Source organism: Paroedura picta, chromosome 6 (genome assembly GCF_049243985.1).
Source record: "Paroedura picta isolate Pp20150507F chromosome 6, Ppicta_v3.0, whole genome shotgun sequence".
NCBI lineage: Eukaryota > Metazoa > Chordata > Lepidosauria > Squamata > Gekkonidae > Paroedura > Paroedura picta.
The window spans coordinates 122,159,890-122,187,162 of record NC_135374.1 but is presented as its reverse complement, the minus strand read 5'-3'; the positions used below and the strand labels follow the sequence as shown (position 1 = coordinate 122,187,162).

Sequence of the window (27,273 nt, the reverse complement as noted above, 5' to 3'; positions counted from 1 at the left end):
GTCAATGGCAGACAAAACTCACAAACAAGCTTCTATAGAAAGAAAGCTTTAATTGGAAGTAGATCTGAACACTTTAACATTCGAAGTCAAGACTGTTCGATATCGGGGATGCAAGCAGTTATCAATACAATTCTCCCGCCGAAACCAGACCCGTTCCCAAGGGGAGGAGGTCACTCTCTCACCCAGGTGCCATCCCAGGCTTCCTGCCAAGGTGCCAGAGTTAGCACAGCCTTGGTCAGGCCGGCGCCTCAGGCTAGCAGATAAGATGTTTACAGGAACACTGGCAACAATGTATCACATCAGGGAGACTATGCAGTGAGAAAACGAGGGGATCAAAGGAGGGGGGGATCAAAGAAATACTACAGAGTCAAAAGCATTTTGGTTAGATGGGAAAGGTAACAAGAACAAAGCACACCAAGATGGAGTCTCTTAGGTTCACTGAATTCAAACATGGCAGAGAGCAGAAGCTGATCCTGACAGCACCCCTAGACCACTAGTGGTACTAGTGGTGCTGTGAGATCCCCCCCCCCACATTGCCAGGAACCACTCTCTGCATGAAGATGAGCAGCAAATCCTGTTTATTCCCATCATCTCCTGCCTGGAGGGTGGCATCTGCATGCTAGACCTGAGAGTGAATGTTCTGGGAATTTTCAGGAATCTGCCGTCTCTGTGTCCTGGGGTGGGGTTTTGAGTTAGAGGCTCCAAATCTCTCAGGGTAGCTCTGAGAGACTCTTCCCTGACTTCCCCCCAAGTTTCAAGAAGATTGGACCAGGGGGTTCAATTCTGGGGCTCCCCATCCTCTCTCCACTATATCCAATGATGAGAAAAAACAGAGAAATTCTCACCATTGGAAGTGATGGGCCCATTATGTCCTATGATGTTTTCCCATCATAGGATATAATGGAGAGGATGGGGGCATCTTTTTGGGAGCCCCTAGAATTGGACCCCCTGGTCCAATCTTTCTGAAACATGGAGGGGAGCCAGAGAAGAGCCTCCTGAAGCTACCTGAAAGTTTGGAGCCTGTAACTTAAATCCCCACCACACCCCCAGACCATGGGAAAGGTGGAAACCTGAAAATCCCCATTATAGTCAATGGCTCTCTTTACTTTAATGGCCACCAAAGCACTTCACAAATCTCCACAGCTTCGGCTGAAGCCCAAGCAGTCCAAAGTGGATTCGTCCAAGGCCGAAGTGGTCTGAAGTGGCTTTATCGAAGCCGAAGCATCCTGAATTTTTTGCTTAGCACCCAAGCACTAAATGGAGCTCCTCCACCGGGCATTTGCTTGAGGCCGACCAACCCACCAACATCCACTGTTTTCCCCTATAACAGCAAGACACAGGTGGAACAAACACACTAAAGCCCTGAAGGGAGAATATATATTAAGTTCACCTGCAGAAAGGAAGGGATTCTTATCTGAGAGGAAGAAGTTTATGTCAGCCACAGTCCCTCTCTTTGTCTCAGGCCTAAGGACCTCCTGGTTGGGACTGCTCCCCATGTAGCTGTGATAGCCAAGTGGCTAAATTAGGTATCTTTCACACTGAGAGAAGAACTTTTTATATTTTTACTGCAGCAGAAATATAGACACAGGGGCATACCCCAAATTTCCCAAATCTGTGTGCAGAACAAAGGATTGCATGAGACTTTATACTATGGCGGATGTAGCCAGACGTGGATGTTGGATTTTCATAGGGCAAACTTTAATAAACTCAGAGACATGATGAGTGTCTGCTACCGACCGCCTGACCAATGAGAGGATGTGGATGCTGCACTTTGTGAGCAGCTTGAGAAAATATCCAAGCGGTAGGACCTTGTCATTATGGGTGACTTCAATTTCCCAGATGTGTGCTGGGAAACAAACTCTGCGAAGCGTCCTCAGTCATGCAACTTTCTGACCTGCCTGGCTGACAATTTCATTTATCAAATGGTAGATGAACCCACAAGAGGTTCAGCCATACTGGACTTAATACTGACCAACAGGCAAGAGTTGGTGGATGAGGTGAAGGAGGTGGGGACCCTAGGGGGAAGTGACCATGTCCTCATAGAATTCCTTTTGAGATGGGGAGCCAAGGAAGCCTGTAGCCAGATGCGGATATTGGATTTTCGTAGGGCAAACTTTAATAAACTCAGACATGATGAGTGTCATACCACGGACGAGAATGCTGGAAGGGAAGGGAGCATGTGAAGGGTGGGCGCTACTCAAACAAGAGCTATTGCATGCTCAGTCAATGACTATCCCAGAAAGACGAAAACACTGCAGGAGCTCTAAGAAGCCTATTTGGATGAACAGAGAACTTCAAGAGGAACTAAGAAAGAAAAGGAAAATGTTCAGGAAATGGAGAGAAGGACAGAGCTCTAAAGAAGAGTACCTACAGGTTACTAGGCACTGTAGATCAATCATCAGAAAGGCCAAAGCTGAGAGTGAGCTAAGATTGGCCAGGGAAGCCCATTGTAACAAGAAAAGATTTTTCAGTTATGTGAGGAGCAAATGTAAAGTAAAGGAGGCAATAGGCCCACTGTTGGGTGCGGATAGACAAACTAACGGAAGATGCAGAGAAATAGGCTTAGTGCCTATTTTACATCTGTTTTTTCCCACAGGTCAAATGGTTTAGGCACATCTAGAGATGGCAGTAGCCAAAGGATAGTGTCTGGGTGGCAGGTTAACATGGATAGAGAGGTTGTCGAGAGGCATTTAGCTGCACTGGATGAGTTCAAATCCCCTGGGCCGGATTAAATGCACCTGAGAGTGGTCAAAGAACTTTCCAGAGAACTTGCACAGCCCTTGTCCATCATCTTCGGGACCTCTTTAAGGACTGGAGATGTCCCGGAGGACTGGAAGAGAGCAAACGTTATTCCAATCTTTAAAAAAAGGGAGGAAGGATGACCCAGGAAACTACAGACCAGTGAGTCTGACCTCTGTTGTGAGGAAGATAATGGAGCAGATATTAAAGGGAGCGATCTGCAAACATCTAGAGGACAATTTGGTGATTCAAGGAAGTCAGCATGGATTTGTCTCCAACAGGTCCTGTCAGACCAACCTGGTTTCCTTTTTTGACCAAGTAACAGGTTTGCTGGATTGTGGAAACTCAGTTGATGTCGTTTACTTGGATTTTAGTAAAGCTTTTGACAAGGTTCCCCATGATGTTCTGATGGATAAATTGAAGGACTGCAATCTGGATTTTCAGATAGTCAGGTGGATAGGGCAGAGTTCAACGAGATCTGAACACAATGGAAAAATGGGCAAATGAGAACAAGATGCAATTTAATAAAGATACGTGTAAAGTCCTGCATCTGGGTCAGAAAAATGAAAAGAATGCTTACTCGATGGGGGATACGCTTCTACGTAACACTGTGTATGAACGAGACCTTGGGGTACTTGTGGATTGTAAACTAAACATGAGCAGGCAGTGTGATGCAGCGGTAAAAAAGGCGAATGCCATTTTGGGCTGTATCAATAGGGGCATCACATCAAAATCACAAGATGTCATAGTCCCATTGTATACGGCACTGGTCAGACCACACCTGGAGTACTGTGTGCAGTTCTGGAGACCTCACTTCAAGAAGGACGTGGATAAAATTGAAAGGGTACAGAGGAGAGCGAAGAAGATGATCTTGGGCCAAGGGACCAAGCACTATGAAGATAGGTTGAGGGACTTGGAAATGTTCAGCCTGGAGAAAAAGAGGTTGAGAGGGGACATTATACCCTCTTTAAGTATTTGAAAGGTTGTCACTTGGAGGAGGGCAGGATGCTGTTTCTGTTGGCTGCAGAGGAGTAGACACGCTGTAATGTGTTTAAACTTCAAGTACAACGATATAGGCTAGATATCAGGAAAAAATTTTTCACAGTCAGAGTAGTTCAGCAGTGGAATAGGCTGCCTAAGGAGGTGGTGAGCTCCCCCTCACTGGCAGTCTTCAAGCAAAGGTTGGATACACACTTTTCTTGGATGCTTTAGGATGCTTAGGGCTGATCCTGCGTGGAGCAGGGGGTTGGACTAGATGGCCTGTATGGCCCCTTCCAACTCTATGATTCTCTTGAGAAACTTATATGCAGGTCAAGAAGCAACAGTGAGAACTGAACATGGAATCACTGACTGGTTCAAAATTGAGAAAGGAGTTCTGCAAGGCTGTATACTGTCGCCTTGCCCATTTAACTTGTATGCGGAGCACATGATGAGAAAGGTGGGATTAGAAAAGTCACAAATTGGGATCAAGATTGCAGGGAGAAATATCAACAACCTCAGATATGCAGATGATACCACTCTAATGGCAGAAAGTGAAGAGGAACTAAAGAGCCTGTTGATGCGGGTGAAGGTGGAGAATGCAAAGGTTGGCTTGAAACACAACATCAAGAAAACAAAGATCATGGCATCCGGCCCTCTCAATTCCTGGCAAATAGATGGGGCAGAAATGGAGATAGTGACAGATTTTATTTTCCTGGGCTCCAAGATCACTGCAGATGGGAACTGCAGCAAAGAAATTAAAAGACGCTTGTTCCTGGGGAGGAAAGCTATGCCAAATCTAGACAGCATCCTAAAAAGCAGAGACATCACCCTGCCAACAGAAGTGCGTTTAGTCAAGGCTATGGTATTCCCAGTTGCAATGTATGGCTGCGAAAGTTGTACCATAAGGAAGGCTGAGTGTCAAAGAATTGAGGCTTTTGAACTCTGGTGCTGGAGAAGACTCTTGGGAGTCCCTTGGACTGCAAGGCGAACCAACCGGTCAGTCCTAGAGGAGATCAGCCCTGCCTGCTCCTTAGAAGGCCAGATCCTGAAGATGAAACTCAAATACTTTGGCTACCTCATGAGAAGGAAGGACTCCCTGGAGAAGAGCCTAATGCTGGGAGCGATCGAGGGCAAAAGAAGAAGGGGACGACAGAGAATGAGGTGGCTGGATGGAGTCACTGAAGCAGTCGGTGTGAGCTTAAATGGACTCCAGGGAATGGTAGAGGACAGGAAGGCCTGGAGGATCATTGTCCATGGGGTCGCAATGGGTCGGACACGACTTCGCACCTAACAACAACAACAGACTTACTCCTCCAGACTGATTAGGAAACTGTACACTATAAAATACCGGGAAGGGAAACCATTTGACCAGTATGTATGGGAAATGAATTATCCAGGAGTTTGACAGTTTGGGTTCAACTCAACCACCTTTTAATCAAACTGCTACATTAATGTTAAGCATGCCATATGATGACCATCCAATCATAAACCAGATTGAGATGAGAGCTCAAGTTACTGTTGATGAAGCTGTAAAATCAGATAAATCACACCAAAAAAAATGCTGTGTGTGAAAATAGTGAAAGTAACAATTTGTCTAATAACTTGTTATAACAGTGGTCTGCAACCTTTTTAAGGCTGCGGACCGGTGGCGGCGGGAAGGGCTATTGGGCATGTGCATTTGCAGCCCCCCTCCCACAAAAAGAAGCTTGCTTGGCCGCAAGCTCACTGGCCGCTTTTGCGGCTGATTTGCTTGTGGCCTGGGAAGTTTCTTACTGCGGTGGGGTGGGCGGGGAGAGGGCGCCGCAGCCCGGTGGTTGGGGACCACCGGCTTATAAAACAGATTTGCATACTCAGAAAGGTTTGTCAGAGGAACTGCATATGAAAAAGGATAATCCTCATTTGCATGTCAAAGGATCTGTACAGACTTTCTCAATATGGCTTTCATGAAATGCTATGGTTTCTTGAAGGACTTAGAAGGGTTTCCAGAATGGGTGGGAGTTAATAAAATTTTAATATATTTTTAAAATTTGTTACATTTTAATTGGGTGATATGACTATATATGGTCATATTGACCCCCCCCCCAATGGACAATGATGGACCTGGAGGGGGTGGGAAGGGAAGGGGACCCAGGTGGGTATATATATAGCTATGCTTCCCAACCATATTATGCACATTCATGACACTTCTGGGGTTTCTTGAAGTCTGAAGAATGTTTCAGGGGTTTTTCAATGGTAAAAAGGTTGAGTAAGTCTGCCTTAAAGCTACCAAAAGAGGGAATGGATTTTTGCCTTGCTTGTTACCAGATAGCTCCACATATAAGATGTACTTGAGAGATGTGTTCCTAGTTCCAGAGGTTACGTCTTGTATTCTGTCTATATCTGAACTGACTGCAGAGGGATACCTTTAAAAATGAAAACTGCCATGTCTATAAAAACAAACAGTGTCCATGGGACACTGTGTCCATGGGCGCTAGCGGGATGTGGGATTGTCGCGGCGCAGCAGGGTAGGCTAGGAGGGTGGGCGGGGCGCAGGTGGCGATTTGGTGCGAGTGGTCATGGCCTACCTGAGGTAGGGACGTCCGGGGGAAGACGTCGCGAGCCGTATGGAGGCGTCGTGGGAGGCGTTGGGTGGGCGGCCTGGCGAAGGTGGCGGGGAGCTGGCTGTTGGGCGGCTGCCGAAATAATGCCGGCGGCATGGCTGCGGCGAGCGCAGCCGGGGGGGCGGATCAGGAGGCGCAAAGCATCAGTTCGGCGGCAAGTCGTCAGTCCGGCGGCAAGGGACCAATTGCGAGCCGCGCTGTGAGCGGCTCGCAATTGGTCCCTTGCCGCCGGACTGATAATCGGAGGGCCCAATTGGCAGGCACAAAGCGCCTGCCGATTGGACCCTCCGATTGTCAGTCATGAGGAAGGGGCCTATCGGCACCCTTCCTCATCACGGACAGGGCCCTCCTTAGGTGCCCTTAACTGATTATTTAATCCGCTCCTCAGGAGCGGTTTAAAGATAATAATATAAGGATTGGAGGTTTCAACCACTGATGAAGCCAATGAAAACGGAATTGATCTAGAAGCCATTATGGTTGTTCCTTCTGGTATATAAAAAATGTAAAAGAAATTGTATTTACTCATTGTATATGTCACCAATACCCAGTTTTGTCTCCTGATGGATAACCAACCAGATGCCCCTCTAGACACATTGGCCAAATGTTTTGAGGTCATGGTGGGGTGGATCGAGGGTAGTCGTCTGAAGCTGAACCCTTTGAAGATGGAAGTTCTGTGGCTAGGGAGGAAAGGTCCAGACCAGAGTGTGAGCGACAATTGCACATATGGCTAGGAATATGAGCATGATTTTTGATGCCTCTTTGTCCATGAAGGCTCAAGTCACAAAAGCAGTAAATGTGGTCTTCTACCTTTGCCAGGCTAAGCTACTAGTGCCCTATATGGTCTGGAGCATCCAGCCATGGTGATCTATGCAACCGTCATTTCTAGACTAGACTATTGTAACTTGCTGCATGCAGGCCTGTCCTTGGCTCTAATTTGGAAATTACCACTGGTCCAACTGCTGCTGCACGAGTCCTCACTAGAACAACATGGAGGACACATATAAGACCAGCTGTGCTGCACCTATGGTGGCTCCCAGTGAACCCAAATTGAATTCAAGTTTTTAGTACTACCATTTAAGGCCGTTCGCAGTCTGTGACCTGCGTATGTAATGGACCACCTGTCTGAATACATCCCACAGAGAATGCTGCAGTCAGCTATGGGCTACCACCTGGTTATCCCGAGCCCCAAAGAAGTCCAACTGGCCTCCACCAGGGCCAGGACATTTTGGCCCTGTCCCCCACCTGGTGGAATGAGCTCAGAACATAAGAGCCCTGATGGAGCTAACACCATTCTAGGAGGCCTTCCACCAGGCGTGTGGTTGAGGCCATATGCCCTGAAGAGCTGAACATCTCATGGGTCTCCTCAACTGAGTGAGATCTCCTCCTACATCTCTCCATTATGGCAAAAACACTATAGGCATTTAATCTTAGCTTTTAGTAATTTAGTAATTTTAAATTATTTATGTTTTATTAGTTTTAATATGATATATTTTTCACAATGTTGTACGGTGCCCCAAGATGACAAGAGTTATGACGGGCAGCTTATAAATTCAAATAAGTAATAATAAATAAAACAATGAATAAATATAGAACAGTTTAACAGAAACAGGAAGATTGGGGAAAGCTGGCAAGGATGAGTGGGTAATTAGACAGAGACTCCCATTCAGACCAAAGAAAGGGGATAGATCTTCTACATAGAGGAAAATTTCCCTACCCAGCCAAATAGCAAGTTAGTTCGGAAGAGTGCAGAAATCCCAGGACTAGTGTGATTAAAAACTGCCTGTAGAGATCTTAAGTGTCAGTTAAAAACTCAAGATGGCAACTAGTTTTTCAAGGAAAGGGGTTTTGGTAATGGAAAGAGTCACTAGCCTTTTGGAAACCAGAAGAGTCAGCAAATATTAAAAGAAAATATACTGAAATAGAATCATAGGAAGGGACCTCCAGGGCAGAGTCTGCACTTACTTTCTTTATTCCATTGTCAATCCTGTTGAATTCAGATCGCTTTGAACTCGATTCTTCCTTCCCCCCCCCTCCCAATTGAAACAGGAAAGTCTTCTGCACGTGGTTAGGGAGGCTCAGAAGGAGGGGGGGCAAGCCTCTTTCTTTCTTTTCTTGAAGCGGGGGGAGAGGAGCCAGGCAGGGAGCCTCTTTCTTTTCTTGGAGGGGAGGGGGAGAGGATCAAAAATGCATGGGAGGGAGGAAAAATCCAGGACCGACAGAAGTTGAGAGAAATTAGGGGCTTCTCCTTTAAGGCAAACATGTCACATGACCAGGTGTAGCCTATCAGAGGTTCTCTACCACGGAGCTTTCTTTCCCAATCAAGATATTGAGGATTAAAAGCAGTCTGAGATATCCGGATCAATCCTTCTTGCTGCAGAAGGAAAATTTAAATCGGCCAAAATCCAAACGGAAATCACATTCTGTGTAGAGGGCAGGGACTGAATCGACCTGGGGTTGGAATAAAAGCTCCGTGCAGTTTACACCCAGGGTCATCTAGTCCACCCCCCTGCAGAATGCAGAAGACTCACGACTACCTGCCCACTCACAGTGACCCCAATTCCATGCCCAGATGATGCCCCCCTTTTAAAAAGCAGATTCTCTGACCAGTCTGGTCTGGAGGAAATTCACGTTCTGAACAAAGGCCTCTCAAGTCAGCATAAAGATTTAAGTCATTAGAGTGAAAAGCTTAATAAACTCTCATTAGCCTGAAACATAAGAACTAAAGTCTGTGCTTGTACTGATTGCTTAAGTTAAAGCTGACTCCTAATTCTTCTCTCACGTTCCTTGGCTGAGCCAAATACAAAGAAGCACCACAGGTCAGCAATTAGCAAGAAAACAGGAAACGTCTGTGGTTGGACCTCCAGAGTAACTGGTTGGCCACTGTGTAAGTTTAAGAGATGCTGGACTGGATGAGCCCTTCCCTGGTCTGACCCAGTAGGGCTCTTCTGAGGGTCTTATGAAGGCCTCAGCCTCTCCGTCCTGTGGTTGGTCCTCCAGAGGAACTGGTTGGCCACTGTGTAAGATGAGATGCTGGACTAGATGGACCCTCCCTGATCTGACCCAGCAGGGTTCTCCTGATGTGCTTAAGAGAAGCAAGGAAATGAAAGTGTAGCTGGGCACATGTGATGTGCTCTACTTGATCAAACAGGGAAGGCAAAATTCATGGAAAAGCCAAATGGTCAAACAGCTGAGGGACAGGCAGGGACCAAGAAAGAAAAGAAAATAACTTTGGGGGCCTTTAGGGAAACAGGTTCATCAAGAGATTTGGGGAGGGGATATCTTTCACCGGGAAGCCCATACCATAGATTTGTTCATACCATGAATGAGATTATATCTTCTCCAGAAATGTTATTCTCTCTCTCGAAACCTCCCTTCACTCTAATAGCTTTAATCACTCTCTGTGCAAAACGTAAGTAGAATTCCTACTATTTCTACTAACGCACCATCTACTCAATGCCCAACCAAATTAGTGAAACAAAGCCAGTACCATGGAAACTGATTCACCCTGTTATTATATTGTCTCTAAACATAGCATAGCCTTCCTGACTCCCATGCCCTGAATGCCAACTTGAATTTGTGATGATTTGTGCTTGTCATTGAATCTTTTTCTACAGTGGACATATTCATGCCGTTCCAGTGTAGAGCCGGCCACCTGTTGTCGCTACCAGAAAACCAACAGCTGGGGTGGCCCGGGGCCTGCCAAGTGTCTTGCCTGGCCTGGCTCCTGCCCCAGAGTGAGCAGCTTCACAGGCAGTTGGTTGACCATCACAGCCGGACCCGTCAGAGGCATGAAGAGAAAGGAAGAGCAGCTGGACTTACAGATCCCAAACGCATTCAGGGTTTTTGCTAGATTGATTCAGGTAGGCAGCCATGTTTTTCTGAGGCAACAGAATAGAGTCCATTGACACCTTTCATTCTGGGTAGAAGTGTCCACGTGCATGCACAAGCATTATGCATGCAAATGAAAGTTTATACATGAAGGATGCCACTGGGCTCTAACTTTGTTCTTTTGCTAGATCTGTAACAGCATCCCTCCAACTTGCTTTCACAACTCCATCCCCAAGACTTTTCAATAAATAGTTGCATTGTTTCACAGCTTTGTGTCTTCTTGAGAGCTGGGATAGCCATAGGTTTCCTGAGACTTGTGAGACTCAAGGAAATGTGGCTTGTGACTGAGTCTGTCACTTCACAATCCTGTTATATTTCATTAAAGCAATGTATGGTTCATCTTCCATCTTCTGAAGAAGAAGCAGCAGCAGCATTGGTCCTTACATGCTGCTTTTCTCTACCCGAAGGAGCCTCAAAGCGGCTTACAGTCACCTTCCCTTTCCTCTCCCCACAACAGACACCCTGTGAGGGAGATGAGGCTGAGAGAGCCCTGATACTACTGAAGAAGAAGAGTTGGTTTTTATATGCCACTTTTCTCTACCTGAAAGAGTCTCAAAGCGGCTTACAATCCCCTTCCTTTTCCTCTCCCCACAACAGACACCCTGTGTGGTGGGTGAGGCTGAGAGAGCCCTGATATTCCTGCTCGGTCAGAACAGCTTTATCAGTGCCATGGCAAGCCCAAGGTCACCCAGCTGGTTGCATGTGGAGAAGGAGTGGGGAATCAAACCTGGCTCACCAGATTAGAAGTCCGCACTCCTAACCACTACACCAAGGTATACAGGGGACAACAAAAGAAGATGTGTCCCAGATTCCACCTCCCTTAGTGGGCAGGGGCACTGTCTCCCTTAGACTAGCATTTAAAAAATATCTGCCCTCCAGAAGTGTTGTGGGCCTGGCCGAACATCTGGATGTTTGTCCTCTCCTGTATTTGTTGATGTCAATTGATGAGAGGTAGGTAGCTGGGTTCAATATGTATCTGGTGGATGGAGATAAGAAAAAGCTGGAACATTTGCTAAGTCCATTTGATTTTCAATATCTTATATTTTTCACCTGAGAACTCACTTTGCCCGATCTTCCCCGAGTCTGAGTAGATCATTTGGGGAGTAGCTTGCACATTTGCTCTCAGTGGTTTTACACCAACTAGATTGGAAGGGATCCTGAAGGATCATAGGAATAAGTTCTTGAACTTTGAGATTCACTTTTAGCCACTGATATAGGGATATGAGACTGATCCTTGCCTCGATTCTTAACATTCCAGTTTCAAGAGGCATCATGTCAAAATCATAAGTTATCATAGTCCAGCATAGTATACAACATTGGTCAGACCCTACTGGGAGTAGTGGAGGCCTCACATGGACAACATTTGGAGGGTTCAGAGGAGAGTCATGAAGATGATCTGGGGCCTGGGTGTTAGAATACTGGCTTCTGGTGGCCCCAGCCGGGGCAGCCTCTAGAGCTGGCCGCCGATGCGCCCTTCTGCCAGGCCAACGGACAGCCTTGTGGCATCCTGGACGCCGCGAGGCTGCCCCTGGGCCTGCCAGAAGGCTGCGGGAACCTGCACCACTGCCAGGAGGCTTCTGCCAGGCCCTGGGACAGCCGTGCCACATCATTGATGCAGTGGGGCTGTCCCTGGGCCTGCTAGAAGCCCGCTGGAGAATGAGTGCCCAGCCGGAGGCTTCTGGTGCACCCAGGGACAGCGCTGCTGCGTCGTGGATGTGCCGGGGCGGTCCCTGGGCCCCCCAGAAGCCTGGAGGGGCCTGCGCGGCAGCCCAATGGCCCGGCCTTCTGCCTGGCCCAGGGACAGCCTCACCACGTCGTAGATGAGGCGAGCTTACTCCTGCCCCCCCAGAAGGCCCCTGGAAGCTGCGGACCCGACCGGCCCCAGATCTGCGCGGACTATCAGGTAAGCTGCTGGGGGGGGGTCCTCTGACCCTTCCCCTTGCCCCTTCTCCTCTTTCAAGGCCCATTTTTATAAATGGGCTTTGAAACCAGTCATAGAATAATAGAGTTGGAAGGGACTTCATGGGTCATCTAGTCCAACCCCCTGCACTCACATCCCAATTGCTCATCCACTGTAACCTGCCACCCCTTTGGCTTCACAGAATCAGCCTCTCCATCAGATGTCTATCTAGCCTCTATTTAAAAATTTCTAAAGATGGAGAACCCACCACCTCCCGAGGAAGCCTGTTCCACTGAGAAACCGCTCTAACTGTCCAAAATTTTGTTCCATTACAATGCCATATCTTACAGTCATATTATCACAAATCTCATTATGCATGCTAACCTTATGTAACTTGTGTATCCACATTCCTCACAATTTATTTTAATTGGGATTATGTGACTGTTATTACAAAACTCAATACTATGACATACCCAGGACTCAATAGGGACAAAGGCTTTTTTTCTCTCTATTCATGCTAACCTTGTTCAACTTGTGTATCCATATTCCTCACTATATATTTTATTTGTGACTAGTAATCAAGCCCGCTGTAGTCCAAATACAGCGGGCGCTAGCGGGGCTCGTGAGTTCGGGGGAGCGTCTGTCCGGCTCTCCGTCTCCCAGGGGCACCATTGAGTCGTGCCGTGGGGCGGCCTGTGAGCCACCAGCGCCCACACCTCCCCCCCCTATCCCGGAGCCTACCGGCAAGGTAGTAAAGGGCATCATAATTGTGGCTACGCACGCCTCCCAATTGGCCACTTGGCACTCGAGTGGCACTCGGAGGGGCCCAATTAGGAGCCGTGACCCCTCCGAGTTTTTATCCCAGACGAGTCCCGCCCTAACTCCTCCCCATCAGCCCTTACTATTTTATTTAGTCCATGGTGCCCGCGGCGCCGCGGGACATTTAAAGATAATATGACTGTAAGATATGGCATTGTAATGGAATTTTGAGTTTGACTCCCTGGCCTTGGGATAGTGACCAGCAATTCTATGGGAGGAATGTCTCACCGTTGTATGGAGCAAGCAACATATGGGGAGGTGATAGCCTTTGATCCCTAATAGCAGCATTTTGGTTTCTCTTTGTAAAGTACACTGAATTCTAGGGGATTGATTGGCTGTTTTGACAAAGGATTATCATTGGCTGTATTTGGTTGTGACACAGTCTACTGATGTAACATTATTGCTTTTTGCTATATATTACCTGTCATGTAAGAAGATCATAGTCTGACGAAGAATGCTTGCACTCGAAAGCTCACGCCTTGAATAAATCTTTGTTGGTCTTAAAGGTGCTCCTGGACTCTGAGGGGCTTTCCTTGTAGCAAATTGTTTGCTGAACGAAAAATCGCCATTTAAAATAGTGCAATTCGTCATTATGCATACCTGACTTTGTAGTGGAATCCAGTTGCGTTTCTATCGTTTCCCACAAGCTTCCGGTCTCAGCAAAAATCGCTAGACAGGAAGCGCTATTGCCAAGCTCGTCCCACCCCTGGCCGTCAAGCAGCCAATGGGCAGCCGTTAGCATGCTCCCAAACAGCCCCTTTCCCTTTAAGAAAGGTTTTTTTTTTTTAAAAAAAACACACACACCCATTGCAACGAATATGTGTTGATTCGTTGCAATGAGAGACCCATCAGCTGGCAGGTGTGTTTGAGCTGTCGTTTCATCGTTGCCACGCTCCCCCCGAGTGAAAAAAAAAATCCCCCCCCCTCATGGGCCCAATTTTCGGCCGAAAACAGTGTAAAAAATAAAGGGAAAATACATCAGCAAACGGGCTTGTCTGTTGTTTGTGCTTAGTGAATAAACAGCTCTGGGGAGGGACTGAAGCCGGGGAAGCCTCTAAACAGGCTTGCTGGTGGGTTGAGCCCCGCTCACTCGGAGAAAAAAAAATGGCGATCGCTTCGTCGGAAGATCAGAGGAGAGAGCCAGGGGGAGGGACTTTGTAGAAACCACAACAATGGTAACGCACAGAACTTTCCCGCTAGTGTTGCAGATTGGTTGCAGGAGTGTAGCGCTTTCCGGAGGGTGAATCCACTTTTGGGGATTTCCCTGAAAGCGCTACAAGGAAGCGCTTTTTGCGGATCGGTTTCAGGTGTGTGGCAGATTGTCAACGACGTTGTGCATAATGGCAAATCAGTAGCGTTTTCAATTGGCAACCATTGTGCGATTTTGAAGGTGTGCGAAAAGCCCCTGATTTTATTGTGCTACTTCAGACCAACATGGCTACTCATTTGAATCTATTTGAAGGGTTGTCAGAGGAAGGCAGGTTAATGTTCCTGTTTGCAGCAGAGGAAAGGATGCATAGTAATTGGTTTAAACTGTATTTAGAATGGTACTCGCTAGATATCAGGAAAACATTTTTCATAGTCCGAGTTCAGCCGTGGAATGGACTGCCTCAGGAGGTTTTGATGTGGCTTGCCTAGTTTTTCTGGTCAGTGGGACTTTGAGCTGGGTGCTAAGTGTCAGAATGCCCTGCTTCTGCTAGGATTGTTGCTTTGTAGCCTGTTTGTTTATTTAGCCTGTTGGCCATGTTTTATTGATGTGGTCGGTTCCTCTTGCATTCACACCTTTCCTCCTCTCACCTCTTCCCTATCCATCTCCATTCCTCTCTGGAATGCATCCTTGGGCTCTTCCTATCTAGCGAAGGTGTAGAGACATCATCATCCTTCATTTGTGTGTCTTAGGGTATTAGTTGTTGACTTTTCCAGTAAATTAATGGTTCCCAGCATTCCCATTATGATCCAAATTACCATTTTGCCAAGGCCAGGGCGCTAGGGGTACTAAAGTCCATGGAGTTACCAACCAGGATGAATCATAGAATCCTAGAGTTGGAAGGGGCCATACAAGCCATCTAGTCCAACCCCTGCTCAACGCAGGATCAGCCCAAAGCATCCTAAAGCATCCAAGAAAAGTGTGTATCCAACCTTTGCTTGAAGACTGCCAGTGAGGGGGAGCTCACCACCTCCTTAGGCAGCCTATTCCACTGCTGAACTACTCTGTGAATTTTCCCCCCTTATACCTAGCCTATATTGTTGTACTTGTAGTTTAAACCCACTACTGCGTGTCCTTTCCTCTGCAGCCAATGGGAACAGCATCCTGCCCTCCTCCAAATGGCAACCTTTCAAATACTTAGAGGGCTATCATGTCCCCTCTCAACCTCCTTTTCTCCAGGCTGAACATTCCCAAGTCCCTCAACCTATCTTCATAGGGCTTGGCCCCAGATCATCTTCGTCGCTCTCCTCTGTACCCTTTCAACTTTATCTACGTCCTTCTTGAAGTGAGGCCTCCAGAACTGCACACAGTACTCCAGGTGTGGTCTGACCAGTGCTGTACACAATGGGACTATCTTGTGATTTTGATGCGATGCCCCTGTTGATATTGCCCAAAATGGCATTCACCTTTTTTACCGCTGCATCACACTGCCTGCTCATGTTTAGTTTACAATCCACAAGTACCCCAAGGTATCGTTCACACACAGTGTTACCTAGAAGAGTATCCCCCATCCAGTAGGCATGCTTTTCATTTTTCTCACCCAGATGAAGAACTTTACACTTATCTTTATTAAAATGCATCTTGTTCTCATTTGCCCATTTTCCCATTGTGTTCAGATCTCATTGAACTCTGTCTCTATCTTCCAGAGTATTTGCCAGTCCTCCCAATTTGGTGTCATCTGCAAACTTGATGAGTAGTCCTTCCACCCCCACATCTAGATCATTAATAAATATGTTAAAAATATGTTAAAAAGTACTGGAAGAGAGGTCTCCAAAGGTTGCAGTAATCCTCCTGGCTGTCCCCCACTTCATTTTGCTATGTTACAAGTAACACAAACCTGAGTGTGATTCTCAGTGTCAAGGGCAGGCCACCCAAACTGCCTCAACACCAAATGCAAAGTCCAGAACCATAACCAAATGTGCAACTGCTTTGCTGTGATGGCACAGTCGCAGCACTTGTGCCTCAGAAGGGACATACTGGCATTCCCCCCCTTATCAAACCTCCCAGTGATTTCCTGTGGCTCCCCTTTCCACTCCTTTAGGTGGGGCTGCCAGTGATCCCTGACATGCTTCAGAGACAGCTGACTAGTGCCAGGGGACCACTGTGCCTGGGCAGCCTGCCAAGGGAAAGGAGCTGCATTGTCATGGGGGACTTCACATCTCCCTTTGGCTGACTTGCTTCAGTCTCCCGATCAATAAACATTCGGGATGTCTCATAACTGTGTCTGGGGTTTGTAGGGAGGGAGGGTCATCTCCCCTGCCTGCTTGTGATTGAGGTGGCCAGCTACGGTGGGTCACCTTCCCCTCCTACACTCCATGTCCCTGCTGCGGCTCCGTGGTGTAGTGGGAGCAGAATGGGTGTTGGTGCAGACACTGTTTATACTTGTGTATTGCAGTGTGTCAGGCCAGTATCTGGGGTCTCCAGCACTCTGAAGCTCTAGTTGGGACTCACTTTGGCTGTCTCTGCTGGGAGCCTTCCCCAGAGAGAGATTTGACCTTGTGGCCTCTTTGTGACACAGCGGTGCTCCTCTGCAGCGAGTGGATGGTGAGTTGCCTGGGAACCTGTCTGAGAAGGTGCAGTTGAGTTTTGTCCTGCTGCTGCCACCTCAGTCTTCCCCACTATGGCCTGGGTTCCCCCTGCCTCCGGCATCCAGTCCGCTAAGCTGCAGAGGTGCTGTTGCTAGAGTGGCCATTATCCCTTCCTGGCCAAAGGAAACAGAGCTGGCAGAGGCCCTTGAATCTCCAATCTCTCTCTCTCTCTTTGGGGGAGGGGGGTGTATTCCAGGCCGCTCCCTTGTAGTATTCTACTGGCCTGTGGTGGTGGGAGTGCGATGGAACTTGGCCATGCCTGGAAACTGTTTCCATTGCTGCCTTTCTTGGAGGCATCAATAGCACAGCGAACCAGGACTGGAAGGTTGCAAGTGAGTTTGCTCTTGATATACTCTCACCACCCTAAAGCAGCACTTTTCATTGGCTTTTCTCTCCTGTGCAAGTGAGAGCACAACACCCATGAGCAGTGCTGCCTCCCTGCCGGGATCACGGCCTGGGTTGCCAAGCAGCGCAAGAAGTGGCCAAACTGTGGCTCATGGAAACTGTGGACACCTGGAGAGGCAGAGTTCGGCCGGCCAGCCCCGCTTCCTTTGGCGTCAAAAAGCCCCAGGACACTGGGCGTCTTTTGGCTCCCCCTGCTGCACGGCTTAAAGCACAAGGCCTGCAAGACCACAGCCGAGTCCCCTCAGGCACCTTTAAGACCAACCCAGATCGATCCCGGGCGGGAGCTTCCGAGGGCACGCGGACCCCGCCTCGCGTCCCTCTTGGGCGGCCCCTTCAGCGTGGGTGCTGAGGCCACAGATGCGCCGGGCCTGCAGGGAGAAGGGCGGCGGCCCGGGGGGGTCCGGGGGGCCGCCCACGCCGGCGCCTGCCGAGCGATGCAGGGGGGCTGGGGGCTTCCTGGCTCAAGAGCCCTCCCGGGGGGGGGCGCTGGGGGTGGCGTGCGGAGGGCCTCCCGTGGGCCCGGCCTGGCTGATGCCGCCTGGCCGTTGGAGTCCTCCCTGCGCGCGCCCGGGAGTTCAGGGGGAGGCTGCGCCCTTCGGGCCCCTCAGCGGGGGATGGGGCGGGGGACGGTGCCCCGCCCCCACGGCCTGCGCCTGAAGCCGCGAAGCGCCCCGCCCCCTTCCGCCCACACGTGCCTTCACCGGGGTCGACGTCAGCACGCAGGCGCTGCGCCGTCTTCGCGGGCCTCCCGTCGAATCGCGGCCGGTCTACGCCTGCGCGACCCGGAGCTGCGCGCCGATTGGCTGCTCCCGCCCCGGACGCCTGGCGGCCCCTACCATTCGGCCGCGGGGGGAGGGGGAGGCGAGCGACGCCCGGAGCGATGAGCCAGGCCAGGCGGAAGCGCGGCGTTTCCCGGCGTGCTTCGCGCGACCCGCGGCGGAGCTCTGCGCGGCTTCCGGGGGGGAGGGGAGCGGCGTCGGCCTCGGCGGCGGGGCTGGGAGGCCGGGCCAAGATGGCGGTGCAGGAGTCGGCCGCGCAGCTCTCCATGACGCTGAAGGTGCAGGAGTACCCCACCCTCAAGGTGCGCCCCCCCTCCGCCCCCTTTGTTCCGCCAGCCGGGGGGTGGCGGAGGGGCGCCTGCTGGTTGTGTCCGGGGGTGGGGTGGGGTCCCCTTCCTGGTCCCGGGAGTGTGTGTGTGTGTGTGTGTGTGTGGGGGGGGGGGGGCGCCTGCCTCCTGGGTGCTGATCCCTTTGGGGCCTCCGCGCCTGGCCGGCAGTGGGTGGGTGGGTGGGGGCTGGGCTGCTGCGGGGGCGGCAGAAGAAGCGCTGCTCTCTATGCCGGCCTCCCACCGCCTGAAGGCGTCGCACAGCCCTCCTCCCGTCCCCTCCACTCCCCACCACATGCGCCCTGGGAGGCAGGTGGGCTGGGGGAATTCTGACAGAATTACTCTGTGAGGACAGCTCTGAGGGACCTGGGAATGGCCCTAGTCACTCGGCTGGCTACACCTTTATGTTGGAATGATGAGGTCCTGATATGCTGAACTATGCGTTTTTTTGTTTTGAAGTTCTATTTTAGCACTTCTTGAAGTCTTGAATTTTGTACAGAAGTTTTTGTATGTTTGTATTGACTGCATTTTACTTTCTTTCTGTTCCCACCAGTTCATGGTAGTGCCATCACGTGAAAGCAAAGTGGCTAGTTTCTTGTAATTGTGTCCTTGGTGATGACATGCTTGTATGTCTTCCCAGAGCATTGGCAGATGATTCAGAGCGCCCTGTGGGATAAGTACAGAGTAACGTCTCCAGTGATGTTAGGTGCTTGGTAGCATCCTAGTGACCAGCTGAATGCCAACAATAGTGTGCATGTATGGGAACATGAACTCACCGGTTGCGAGTGGGAAAACAAGAAGCTGTAAAGAATGGGCGGCATAGAAATCCAAATAAATTTTGTAATAAATAAATGAAAGCAGGAGCTCAGTAATAATCATAATAATGAGCACTGGAATTACAAAACTAAGTCCTGGTAAAGAGTGCTTAGGAACATGCTTTGTACTCCAGCAACATGCTTTCATGAGTCTGAGAGCACGTCACTGCAGCTGCACCATGAGCATGTGCCCATTGCTGAGCACGAATAAGAAGGGGTGTTGTTCTACACTGTAGTAATACTTGCTTGTAGGAATACATATACCCTTACCAGGATGGCCCAGGCCAGCTTGATCTCAGAAGCTAAGCAGTCATGGCCCAGCCATTGCTGGCATTCGGAAGGGACACCACTACACAAAGGCAGGTCATGGCAACCCCCCCTCCCTGAACTTCTCTTGCCTTAAAAACCTCTTTGGGTTGGCAGAAATGAACTTCACCTTGGCAGAATTTTCCACCACCACCAAGAATACATTTATCCTCAGTCTGTTATCATTCTTGTATTTTCTATTTTAAAAAGCTGAAATAGGTTGCTGGTTCATCTTGATACTAACATTGACCAAATGATTTCTTACAGTCACTTGGAACTTATGTTTTGACATAAAGATGTGCAATGTGATCCCAAGAGGTACGGGAATATTGGTGGGAGGAGCTATTGTATTCATTTCTACAATGGATTAGACTGCTGAGCTTCCTGTGTGGAAAAGGCAGGCAAAATAATTATTGACTGAAGACCAAATCAGCCATAAGGTGGATATAATCCTAGCATTGCAAAACATCTGAAGAAGACTGTACATGCTGCTTTGGGCCTTTCAGCATAATGAGGGGCTCCCTGTGTCTATTGCTGGTTATCTTGGCCAGCATTTGACAGCTGCTGACATGGCAGAACAATGCAGGTTTTGCCATATCAGACAAGCTAGATTTGATTTAAATTATGAAGGCTCTCTTTAAACAGATTTCTGTATATAAAAGATGCATTATTCTAGGTCAGGCTTTTTGTCAACCAGGGTTTCGTGAAACCTTGACAACCGGGGAAGGGTTTCCCAAATGGGTGGGAATTAATACATGTTAAAAATATTTTTAAAATTCATTAAACATTTATCTGGTGTTATGACCATTTATGGTCATATTGACCCACCCACCCCTCTCAAAATGGCCAGTGATGGGCCTGGAGGGATGGCAAGGGAAGGGGCCCTGGGTGGGCGTGTACAACTTGTGCTTACATAATTTTGACATCTGCCCCCTCCAAAAAGTCCACTCTCCCCTCAGCCCAGAACAGGCTTATCAGGATAGCAGTCATGAAACTCCCGGTCCACCAAATACTGCAACTTCACCCTTTGAGTTCTGGAAACCAAAATGTTGTCCACTTCATAATTTGTGTGCATGTGGATGAATACAGGAACATTGAGAGTGGGATGCCATTAGCGATGGGACCTGTTTGAGCAAACTGCTGTCTTGTACGTCTTAGCGAATTTAACTTCCACAGTCACAGCATTGATGACCTGGGTGATGTGGGGGTGCACCACGAACCATTCCCCTGCCTTACAAGAGGGTTGCTGACACTGGAGGTGCTACATGGAGATGTACACCTGATCCCTCTCCTGCCAAGCCAGTTCTGGGGGGCATTTCTTAATAGCCTTGTAGTTTGTTAGGCTCTTTAGCAGCGTCTAAGATTGTCTTTAGCTGAGGCCAGGCTCGTTGGATGTGTTCTGCCCATGACTGTCAGGCCAGGCTCTCAGGTGGAGCTTCCGATGTCAGAATGGGTCGATCCCCACCCCGTAAACCACTTAAAAGAGAGACATCCCAGTTCTTTGATGGACCGCATTATTATATGACTACTCAGAAAAGTCATTCTGCTGATAGTTGATAAAACACTGAAGATATTGTTCCAGTTTTTATTATCCCTCTTGGTCTGGCCGATGGTTTTGGGACGGTAACCCAAACTTAGTTCCTGCTCCACTCCCAGCATCCTCAGCAGATCCCATCAGAACTTGGCAACAAACTGGTTCTGCAGTCAGAAATGACCTTGACCGGGGCACTGTGGATCCTGAATGTGTGCTGAATGCACATAGAGGCTAGATGTTGCACTGTTGGGGGAGGGGGGGAGGTACAAGGCACAAAAAGAGCTTATTTTGAAAACATGACAGCTCAGTGGAACAATATGATTTGTGATGGGGTATCTTATCACATTCTTTCTTCTCTGTCATCTTGCTCAAATCCCAATAGGCTTTGGGTAGAGTGTTCAAGTCCTCAACTGCCTAGGCTTCCCCAGATCCCAACAGTGAGTTCGGTACTTATGATTACAAAAAGTCAATACACAGGATCTCCAGTCTGCTCCCGGTTTGTGCCTCTCAAGCCAATCCAGCCCCAGAACAAGGGGTACTCTGCACCTGGAACCTCTGTTGGTTGTACTCGTTTGAACCGCCCCCCCAATGTCAAAGTCTATGTGTTACGTTGTGTTGGTGGCTACTCCCCCCCCCTTCGCCAGGGCTTCAACCAGCTGTGCAAAGGTTAGAAGCTGCTCCAGTGCCTCCAGCCCCAAGTCCTGCAACACTGCCAGGTTTATCAGAGTCCAGGTGCAGCCAGAGACCAAAATCCCATGCAGTTTCATCTTCTGGCCCTGGCAAGGGTTCCCCAAAGTTGTAGGAACCTAGATCAAAGGGGTAGGTGCACTCACTGGAGTGACACCTGCGCCCCATCTAGGGATCTGCTGCTGAGCATGCTTTATGACAGGTTGCCCGTGCTTCTCGGAGGCTTGGGTTCCTCCTCTGAGGACTCATTCTGAGTGGTGGTTGTGTTGGAACCGGTCACTGGGGCCAGAAGAACCTTAGGCAGATGACTCCCAGATTGGTGTCAGTTTTGGCCAGACCCTGTCCACACCCCTCAGGAGACACAGACTGGATGGAGCCCTCTCCATCTGGTTCATGCAGTGTGGATGCCTTCTGTGGGCATTTGCCTGGGAAATTGACCCTGGAGGCCCCTTCCAACTCTAGTCTATAAAATGCTCCACAGCTCCATAGGCTAAGTACAGGCTGTTCAACCTCCATCTTGCCAGCTCACCCTAACGGGAGACAGTATTCCATTGAGTTGAGTGCTAGGCTCCCCACTGGCTTGCTCATGCTGGCCATGTGTTGCCTGCCAATCTTCACCTTCTTGATCTTGCCTGTCAAACGTATCCATTCCATCAGAGTCTGTGGTTCTTTGTACAATAGGGATCTCTGGGTTTATACTGGATTGGAAAAATTGGGCCTTAGTAGTCTTGGACCACAGAGCCTCTTGTGGCGCAGAGTGGTAAGGCAGCAGACATGCTGTCTGAAGCTCTGTCCAAGAGGCTGGGAGTTCAGTCCCAGCAGCCGGCTCAAGGTTGACTCAGCCTTTCATCCTTCCGAGGTTGGTAAAACGAGTATCCAGCTTGCTGGGGGGTAAATGGTAATGACTGGGGAAGGCACTGGCAAACCACCCCGTATTGAGTCTGCCATGAAAACGCTGGAGGGCTTCACCCCAAGGGTCAGACATGACCCTGTGCTTGCACAGGAGATACCTTTACCTTTTACCTTTTAGTCTTGGACCATTTGTGGACCTTGCTGGCCATCCAGCGGAACTCCCCAGCATAGTCCCCAGGTGCCTTGCTTTATGCATCCCAGCTGCGCGTAGGCCCAGTCCACTAGATCTTCCAAGCGCTCCCGCTGCGCTTGCATGAAGACATCAGAATTCTCCATGGCTGCCTCCATGTTGTGAGAATCCCACCAGCCACTCTGCTACCTCCCCCTCCATGTGGGACCCCACGCAGCAGACCTTGGTCTCAAGTATTCCTCTGTGCTCCTCCATTAAAGGGGCCACCTGCATGATAAAGTAGGACAGTTTTTCAGGGGTCCCATAAAAATGGCCCTCAATTTTCTCTAGACCACTGGGCTCCAAGGGCGAGAGCGGCTTAGCGCTTCCACAACCCACTCCACCTTCTGAGGGTTGCAAGGGCACTTCTCCCCCTCAGGTCAACATCAGCTGGGTCAGTTAGTGCAGTGTTGGAAAACCGGTGGCTTGTGGATCCAAGCTGCATCTTCCAAGATAGGGTGTCCACTGTCAGGCTGCTGGTCAAAACATTTGCCACACAGGTCCCCTTGATTGCCCTCCTGTCATTAGGGTCTTTCTGCTCCTCCTTTTTGCTGTCAGACATGGTGATGCGAACAACAAAAAGTTTAGCACCCTAAAAGGGAGTCTACAATGTATGAGATTCCAGTCGATTTTTCCTCAGTGGATTTCATTAAAAGAAAATCTCTTTATGAGAAGTGTAATGAACTATGCATCTCAGAATCTTTGCAAAGACTAATTCACCCCCTTTTCTATCCTAACTATCCAGTCTTTTCCCGCTTTTCCTAAAAATGCTACATAAACCAAGGTAAAAAGGTAAAGGTATCCCCTGTGCAAGCACCGAGTCATGTCTGACCGTTGGGGTGACGCCCTCTAGCATTTTCATGGCAGACTCAATACGGGGTGGTTTGCCAGTGCCTTCCCCAGTCATTACCAATCTACCCCCCAGCAAGCTGGGTACTCATTTTACTGACCTTGGAAGGATGGAAGGCTGAGTCAACCTTGGCCCAAATGCATAAATGCAAATGTATGTTAAAATGTGTGGTTACATGCTTTTGACATTGGTTGAGCTGAGTTCCCCACTTCCTCCTCTAAGCCAACCTTGAAGCCTCCCTGGAGCCTTCAGCTTAGAGGAGGAGGTTCCATTTCACCGAGTGCGTGTCCAGGCTTTGGATCCCACAAATGTATTGATGTGCTGGTCATTTGTTCTATGGCATCATTCCATATCTCATTATTGTTTTAACTGTGATTATACTGGTTAGAGGTAATATATGGAGTGTATGGAATTATAAAATGAAATGTTAATAATATGATGTAAACAGCCTCAAGCCAACAATGCCAGGAGAGGCAGTTACATAAATCCAATTGAAAATAAAAATAAATTCCTCATTCCATTTCTTTTCCAAAATATGTCTTCAGATTGTACAGTGTTTCATTAATGGAGACTGTAGTGTCCACTCAACCCCCTGGTCCCATTTGGAACAAGTTAAATGCTTTTCATGTCATGGCAGAGGAACTGTTGTAGGAGGCTTCTTCAGTATTCCCCCAAATGTCCTGGTTTCTCCATTGGGGAAATTGAGAAAGTCCTCAATTTTATATATATTGTACTTTTCAAGTATGAGAGACATTATTTTAAGAAGCATTTTCCCCATTCTAGGGGAGAAAAATATTGCATCGAAATTTTTTTCTCATTGGAAAAACTCAAGCTTGCCTTCCAGCCGGTAGGCACCTGGGTTTGCTCCTTTGTCCTTAATATGCTGCTGCATGACAGATCAGAAACTAGGGGGTTGGGGGGTTCCCCTCATGATTTCATCCAGGGCCATTAGGCTGACCTGGCTGGATGAGTCTGACATAGTTCTGCTTTCCTGGTTTCTTTGTGGGACATGCAGGCTAGGCCAGGGGAATGTGGAGTTGAGGTCAACTCTGATTCCATCTCTTGAGTTACCTTATCCAGGCGTCAAGCATTTTTGAACGTGTACTCTTGGGAGGGGGTGGCTGGCTGGGATTCTGCTGGTGTGCTTGTCACCCCGATGACATTTTCACCAGTTATCTGGACGAGGGGGTAGGGGGACTCCTCATTAAATTTGTAGATGACACTGAATTGGGAGGAGTAGCTACCCTAGAAGATAGAGAGTTGAATGAGAAGATAGAGTTCATTAAATGCTGATTTTATGAACTTAGGCAGATGGTGACTGGGTGAGCAGGAAGGGATGTGCCAGTGTTTGACTCTTGTGGCCCTTCCTTGCATACCCAGGGGATTGCTGATCACCACTCTGGAATGGTAGGTGGATTTCCTTCAGGTCAGGCTGGATTCTGGAGATTTTTGGTGTGTGTGTGTGGGGGGGGGGAATCACTTGGGCATGAAACTGGGGTCATTATGGGTAGGCAGGTAGTTTTGAGTTCCTGCATTGTGCAGGGATACTAGACTAGAAGACCCTGGAGGTTCCTTCCAACTGTTTGATTCTAAGAACTAGTGCCCATCATGATTGATCAGAACACGTATTATGAAGTTGCTCAAATAATTGACTCCAGGACCCTTTCAGGTTGTCTGCACTTCCTCATAGCCTGGTAGCATTTTTCTGATCCTGAAAATGAATGGATTGATATTTTTCATGTGAATGCCCCTTCTGCAATCCAAAAATTTAACACAGTATCCTGAGAATCCTGCACTGTCTTGAACTGTTCTCTAGTTCACCTATTCATGCCATGATCTCTGTATTGATACATTATTCTCCTATCATGTCTTAGTCTGTTGTCAGGACCCTGCTGTCACATGTTCTTGTCATGATGTTTTATTATTTTGTATTCTGTGTTGCACCAATCTGTATGGAGGCATGGGTGTGTTTCTTTTATATTTGTTTAAAGTGATATTAATGACTAGTAAAAAGCCCACTGTATCCTAAATACAATGGGCGCTAGGAGGCTGGGGCAGAGTAAAAGGTGGCTTACCGGTTGCGGCGTCTTCTGGCTGGCGGCCATTTTCTTGATAGAGGCGGCGTGTATTCCGATGCAGGGGGCTCCGTTGTGCTGGGGCTTGACGCGGCGAGGCTGCTCCGCCGGCCGAGAGAAGGCGGCCAGGCCCACCCGCCCCCCAAGGCTCTCCCAAGCCTTCTCCCGGCCGGCGGAGCGGCCTCACGGCGTCTACGACGCCCCGAGGCCGCTTCGCCGGCCGGGAGAAGGCGGCGCGGCCGACCACTCACCCGTGGCTGTCTGTGCGGGTGAAGCAGGCAATGGGGAATGGGAAGCATTGCTTGCTTCGGGCGGGATGGACACTTGGAGGGGCCAATCAGGAGCCGCTTTGCGGCTCCTGATTGGCCCCTCCGAGTTTTTATCGTGGACAGGGCCCGCCCTAACTCCTCCCACAGTGCCCTTACTGCTTTATTCAGTCCGTGGCGCTCCGCGCCACGGGGCTGTTTAAAGATGTGCTCTTTTTATGTAATTGCTGTGTAATTTCATTCATGTATTAACTATGCTTGACCAGTTTATTAGGCCTATGCTTTTGGTGCCTGCTGGGAAACAGTTTATGAACTTTGTTTTCTTAACATTCCAACCCCGAGAATGCACACAGTACATTTCCAAAGCAATTCCTCTGAGCCTCCTGGCTATCTCTTGACCTTGGACGGCTGGGACCATGGTCTTGGAATGTCTTGGGCAATATGTTTAATTACTTTTGGTGGCTTGTGGCATGGGAACATTTGAGTTATAGCACTTGGTGTTTTGTGTGCCAAAGGATTCCTGGGGGGTTGGCTCCTGAAGGAGATCAGGGCCCTAATGGAACTAAAGCAATTCCACACGGCCTGCAAAAGGGAGAACCCCCACCAGGCATTTGGTTGAGGTTAACCTGAACCAACAACACCCACTGGGCCCCTGAATCTTCCTCCCAGGAATCCATGCACGTGAATTGAACAACCATGTACCTGTTTAATTGCTATCTGTTAAATTGTTATTCTCTTATTATCATCACCATTGCAGTTATTTCTATTTGATAAAAAAATTAGTTCAATTTATAGTTCCTTTACGTTCCATGTGAACTGCACCGAGCCTTAGGGGAGGGTGGTACACAAATGTAAATGAACAAACAAACAAACCTGCCTACTGACCAACCAACTGGTGCTCCCCCAGCATCACAATGGTTTTGTTTGATCTGAACTTGGGCCTCATTTTGGGTGCTTGCTGGGGGATGATTGTTAGCCTATATTGCTTTTTTAAACCGGGGGAGGTGTGTTTCCACTCTGAATTTTCAGACTATGCTGAATCTTCTACTACCTCTCTGACCTTGGGTGGGTGGAATGTTCTAGGGGTCATCTATTGCATTGAAGATTTGCATGTCGCATTTGCATATCAAGAAGGGTGGCATGGAGGGATTTGGGATAGCCTTATAGGTGTGTTGGCTTATGCAGAATTCCGTTTCAGCAACCTTTTCCTTGTTTTGTTTATTTCTTCAATAAAAAGAATTATTTTCACCAGAGAGTCTGTTTATTGGGAATTCAGCAGGGCATTGATAGTTGGAAATGTTTAGTGAGATCAAGGTGTATAAAAGCAACTATTTGAGGTCCTATATCCTAGATTTTAGGAAACAATAGAGATTAGTTTGGAACAGGCACAGAACTTCAAAGTGGCAAAAACTTGTGGAGAAAGTATT

At 48.7% G+C, this 27,273-nt stretch overlaps 1 protein-coding gene across 2 annotated transcripts in view; it reads left to right on the top strand.

Moving 5' to 3' along the window:
* The first annotated feature begins 17,954 nt into the window (after positions 1 to 17,954).
* MAEA (macrophage erythroblast attacher, E3 ubiquitin ligase) overlaps positions 17,955 to 27,273 on the top strand; it is a 33,068-nt gene continuing 23,749 nt past the window's right edge. Inside the window, exon 1 of one of the 2 annotated variants that reach the window (XM_077344036.1) lies at positions 17,955 to 18,184. In XM_077344036.1, coding sequence (XP_077200151.1) covers positions 18,008 to 18,184 — 177 coding nt within the window. In that variant the 5' untranslated portion in view covers positions 17,955 to 18,007. Of the gene's footprint in view, positions 18,209 to 27,273 lie in introns of both variants that reach the window. The other variant, XM_077344035.1, reaches the window with a different exon arrangement.